General features: G+C 35.4%; 1 protein-coding gene across 1 annotated transcript; it reads left to right on the top strand.

Annotated features, from left to right (window-relative positions):
• Positions 1 to 4,725: 4,725 nt before the first annotated feature.
• On the top strand, positions 4,726 to 5,592 carry LOC125195077 (uncharacterized). The gene has a single exon (XM_048093278.2). The coding sequence runs from the start codon at positions 4,806 to 4,808 to the stop codon at positions 5,130 to 5,132; it is 327 nt and encodes a 108-aa protein (XP_047949235.2). The 5' UTR covers positions 4,726 to 4,805; the 3' UTR covers positions 5,133 to 5,592.
• Positions 5,593 to 6,015: the final 423 nt, after the last annotated feature.

Below are 6,015 nucleotides of genomic sequence, written 5' to 3'. Positions count from 1 at the left end.
GAATCTCGGAGTTTCAGAAATGCGGTTTCAAGTTTTGTCATAATGTAATAAACATGATATCACACCATCTCCGGTACACTAAAACCTAAAATAGGATAGACAATTAGCTCCAATAGTACTCCAAACTAGTGTGGTTTTTGTCCTATGTATTGGTGATTCGTCTAAACTTAGGTTGATAATTTGGAAAAATGGATTGTATGCTTCGGAAATGAGATCTTTAGCAATTTCTAATCTGGACTGTCTTGTTGCCCCGGTAATATGCTCAAAATTGTAACATTCTTCGAAAACTTCATCAAAATGTTGATCATGCATTTCAAATGCTAGCTAGTTATATATAGAACAATAATTTGAGTATTTTCTCTTGTCCTGAAAGGTTAAGTGTTTTTTCTTCTTATGTGTGTGTGTGAGACGAAATACAAGATAAGAGTGTTAAGACTAGTGTATATCCTTTGATTATAATGCACAAATGTTTGTATTGTAAAATTAGAAGGAAGCCGGAGCAGTTTGAAAGATGATCATACCTCAACATTGGATGAGAGAGTGTACAATTTATGGGACCTATTTACCTTGAGCATGTGGTTGAATTACCAAACACACAAGCTCTTAGCTATTGATCACCTTTGATTGTTCCCTGATAAGTGAGTACTATTACATATGGAAATTGAATATTTTCCCCCAACTTGTTCTCTTTTTGGAAAAGAAACATTCCTTTGTTTTGAAGTTGAGTGGGAGCATTTGCCTTTCTCCTTATGCAATGCGCACTTGCAGTCTCGGTGATATGGTCTGCGCTCAATGTCTGTCTCTGACATTGATAGGCTTCCATCAAACACACATCCAAACATCAACTCTGCTGCTACACTCCACATCTCTGTCCTTCCTAGATTCCTGATGTCGTTTCAAAGGAGAGTTTGTTGATATTGTTGCATGTTTCTTAAGGAATTTATATAGGACTAACCTTGTGTGTAGAATATTTGTTTGGAAAGTTCAAGAGGTTTGGTGTGGACTACTTTCCTTAGATACTTCTAGTACACTTTTTACAAGAAACTTATGGATTCCTTTAGAATAAGTTATACAGAGTCGACAAACTTCACATTGTGCATAACATAATCTACTCTTTGTTGTGTTTTACAACATACCAACACATGTATACCTTCACACTCTTTTCTTGGAAGTAACAATGATGATATTTCATTATTCACCAAATTCAGTAAAAACTAATACTAGTACGTTTGAAAAGAGCTTTTCTCATACACATGGTTTATATGGTTGCAATATTAGATAATTAAGGATATAAACCTTTTAGATTGTGTTACTATGAAAAATGGAAAGTTATGCAAATATAATGTAGTACTCTCTCTGTTCAAAGAAAGTTTAGTCATGATAAAGCTAATTTCATATATTGGTTATGGGGTTAAATTCAACAGTTTTTTGGGTCTAACACAGTTTGTAAGCTAGGTATGTAGAGGAAATTTCCAGATCTAGGAAGAAGGAAGGAAATCACCTGGAGAAAGAGTCTGGCAGGAAAAGTGAGCAGAAGGAAGGAGAAAGTCACCAGACGGAGGAGAATTCTAGACAGAGGGCAGAAAGGAGAATTCAAAGAAGATTCTAGAAGCTCGACTCTGCGCTTATAAATAAGAGCACGCAACACGCCTGAGGGCATCCATCATCCACTTTTGCTCTTAGCTCACTTCTCACACTCTACAACACATTAGGGGTACCAAATTCAGGGGTTCGGGTTCGTAAAAAAATCATCGTTGTGTACCACCGTCTCTGCGGGAAGCGAAGAAACAATTTATTGCTTTCTGTTTTTTATTTCTGTCTTGAATCCCCCGAGTCTTCGATGTTAGAAGCTCGGCCTTATTTTGTTGAATCGCTGTTGAATTCGTAACCGTTAGCTATGGAAGTTTGTGTTATGTTTTTGTTCTTTGTTTACGCTGCTTGTTACTTTACGTTGGATGCTTTTCGCATTTGATCCGAGTTGTTTGAGTTGAATGGTGTTGAATTGTAGTTGATCAATTGATTTTGGTTGGATCGGTGTAATCGGAGATGGGAATTGTTGTGGTTTGTTGTGGATGGCTTGGATCCGGAGCGGATGAAGCGTCCGATGCTTAGATCTGTTAAATTCCTGCATGGTTTTGAAGTTTAGTTCCTGTTTCCTTATTTGCCTCGTCTAGTAGTAGTAGATCTGTTTTATTTCCTTAGTTAATCGTAATTTGATAGTTTAATTTGATCTGTTTTATTTTGATCTGTTGTTTACTCTGTTTTCTGCATTTTGTGATCGAGAATCGTTGGTGAAGATGAAGCTAGTAGTTGGTTAAATCCTTAGTTAGTTATTTGCAGCTTTTCATTCGTACTTTGCTATATTAGGAAATGGTCCCCATGGTCTGTTCTTCATCTGTCTTGGCATTTTAGGAAAAAGTAATTCACTAGGTTTGGTAAATTTTCGTCACTGGAGTGTTGTTCTGTTTGCATCTCTGTTTTCGTCATGCATGCTTTCGTTATGTTTTCCTAGGTCTAGCTGTTAGAATAGATCATTTACATTTTCCGCGTCTAGTAGGTAAGTTCTCAACCCAAAGTTGTGTGGCAGCAACCAAAACCCTTGTCCAAAGTCTCTTGAATGCTTTCTTACGCTTCCATCTATGTGGGATTCGAAAGGCAGAAAAGATTGAGGGTTGAGGGTTTTGAAAGGCAGAAAAGATTGTCTGCCCAACGACCGATGATTTTAAAGATTCCCTGAGTTCCTAAACCCTGTGATCTAGCGGATTCTCTGGATCTGAGAAGTCTGACTATTAATTCAAGTACACACACATAGACACAAATCCTATCTCTTCAAGTCACTTCTTTGTTATACTGGTTTTGAAAAATAGTTAGAGTGAGTGAATAATAAAGTAAAAACAAGAATAATGTAAATAAGAGTCTTCTCTACATTATTTTTGCTTTTAATACTTTACTATTCACCCACACTAATCCGTCCCATAAAAGATGTCTTATTTTCCTTTTTAGTTTGTCCCACTAAAGATGTCACATTTGACATTTTCATTTTTAGTAAAAGTTATCTCTCACATTAATATAAATATTATATTTTCTCTCTCCACTTAACACACAAAACACAATATCCTAAAATCTCGTGTCGTCCACAAGGGTGACATTTTTTGTGGGACGGAGGGAGTACGATTTTTTCAAAACGAGTGTAAAAAAGAAGTGACTCAACTTTTTGGGACAAATGGAGTAATATTTCTGTTTTTTAAATTATTTCAGTAATAACGCCATTTAATTTCCTAATTGTGTATCTAAATTCACAAATTGATTGAATATAATTTGATTTTGTTTCTGTATAATGTATAAATTTTAATTAATTGAAATATATCTTAGAGTATACTTGTTTCTAAAATTATCTCCAAAATAAAATAAATATCGAATTAATTTGGAATAATATCATTCAAATTTTAGGTGATATAATACTTAAATAATTTAATTTGTATAACTATAAAATAATTATTTATAGAATAAATCAAATTTATTTGTTCATAATCGAACCATAATCTTCAATTTATAATAATTAGAAAATGAAAAGATATGTACTTAGTGGAACTTACCGTAGTTAGAAATCACTGCGTCGTTATCCAATGTGAAAATTAGACGATTTCATTTTTATTTATTACTTCTATATACAAAATGAAACAAAATTGAACTTCAACTATGTCTCAGAAACATCATGATCAATCGACACTTGTGCTCTAGAAAATGACTCTTTTTTTTTCTTTTAATCGAAGTACTAATTTAATCCACGCAACTTACTTTTTTTGCGGTGGTCCGCAATTAAATATAGTATTAATAAACCAATAATTAATTTCACTCAAAATATATTTTTGACAGGAACTAAAATATAGGAGTAGTAAATTTTAAATAGAATCAAATTATGTTGAATACACCGTGCACTTCATGGAGTGTGTCATGTAAAGTTCTCAGTTAACTCTAGTTATACAAAGTTTTTATAGCTAAATGAACATCTACTGTGTTTAGGAAAATTGATGCCTCAATCTATGTATTGCGAATCTGAATTGCAGTTCATGTTTCTAATCAGGATCCTCAAATACTATTTGTCAAGAATAATTAAAGACTAATTAATATTTTAATTAAGTTAATTTGGTCACAGATTTTTACTATTATTTGGCAAGTTGGTCGTCAGGTCGGGATACACGTATATATTTGCATGATGAGCCACCAATTAGGATACGAAACTTGTTATTGAATGATCGTTTGTAAATGACATATATTCGAACTGGATGAGCTGTAATATTTTCTTTAAGGCTCTCCCTCTCTTCTAACAAAAAAAAACTAATAATTAATAAAATTAAATGAACTACTATAACTTGAAATAATTGGTATACTCCCTTTGTACCATTGTTTATTAGTCATTTTTAAATTATTCCAATATAGTTGAGTTATTTTTAATTTTTAGTAAAAATTTTATTTTTTTTAATTTTACTTTTCATTATCACTTTTACTTTATTATTATTTTTTTCTTTATCCACTTGATATTTAATCACTCGTTTTTTAATCTTCGTGCAAAGAAATGTTGGGTACAGTAAATAAAACATGATTTATTTTACATAAACGCGTGACCACATTTAAATCGTAGTCTATTTTTGAGCCACTAGAGTATTTCCTCCACATGTCACAAACAAAATACTCACTGACTTTATAAATAGCTCTGTACAATCCAACAAATACTCATAAAATTCAATTGAATTCCATTCCCCAAACCCAAAACGAAGAAAAATATCTGCATCAATTAGTAAGCCATGTCTACTGGAGCTGCCGGCGATGGCTTCTTCCGGAGCCTTCTCGAAGGCTGCATTACCGCCGCGGACACCGGGATCCAGCGGCGCCCCTACCACCGCTACTGTGGCTGCGCTCTCCACAACTCCGCCGGCCACTGCCCCCACCGCTCCAGATACGACAAGGTCTCCTACCCGATCCGCCGCTCCTGGAGTGAAGGATCGTTCTCGCTGATCGGCCAGTCCTCGCTGTCTCCGTCCTCCTCCCCCGCCTCCGCGTCGGCGGAGATTCCGAGGACAGCGTCGCAGTTGGCGCTGTACAGAGCAGCAGAGGATGATGAGGTGTACTGATCAGGATGCATGCCATAGAGCTTGAGCACAAGATGGAGTGAATTGCTGCATATGATCATCTATCTGGAAGGGGCAGAATCATGAACTAGAGAAGGAGCAACCCTAGGGGTTGGCACAGGCCGCCCTATAAATAGAAGATCAACATTGGAGACACACGTCTACGTTTAGACCACTTGGAGATTAGCTCCACTTCATAGCTTTAGTTAGTTAGCTTTCACTTGAAGTTTCCGGCCACCTGCCAGAAAAAGGAGTCCATCGTCCGTTCCAACCAATTTGCCACTGTAGTTTAGAAATTTATTCAATTTTCGAGGAGCCAAACAATCTTTTACTTCCTTTGTTTATGTTTTCTTAAGTTTTGACACTTGTTTTACCTTGCATTCAACGCTGCTCTTAGTTTAACTCTTGTTGGAGACATCTTTTGGCTTGAATACCTCGAATGCAATGGATTTCTTTTGGTTTATTTGAGTTTTCGCTTGTTATTGATTTCTTTTTGCCTAGTTCGATAGATCTAGTAGTTTATGTTGATTTCTGTTGTTTACGTGCTTGAATCTGCCTAGTTAAATTCGATCTAGTGTTTCTTCAAGTTTCTCTAAGTTTCAATTGGTCGTTTCTTCTAAAAATGCATGGATCTAGATTCTGTTTCGTTTTCGCCACCTTGCATGTTAGTCAGTTTAGGCATCTGTTACTTTCTGCATGATTTAGTTGCCGTAGTTTAATTTCTCGCCTAGATCTAGATTTAATGGCTTGATTTTGAGTTAGATCTGAGTTGTTTGAGTTTGATTTCAAACATTCATTAGTGGGGCTTTGATTTCATGTCATTTTTGTTGCTTGGTGAAGAAGACAAGGCCACAATCTAAGTTGGAACCACTTTGTTGCTTTATGC

Source organism: Salvia hispanica, chromosome 4, assembly GCF_029641045.1.
Source record: "Salvia hispanica isolate PSC_SH4W2 chromosome 4, Shi_PSC_v1, whole genome shotgun sequence".
NCBI lineage: Eukaryota > Viridiplantae > Streptophyta > Magnoliopsida > Lamiales > Lamiaceae > Salvia > Salvia hispanica.
This window is presented reverse-complemented; position numbering and strand designations above follow the sequence as displayed.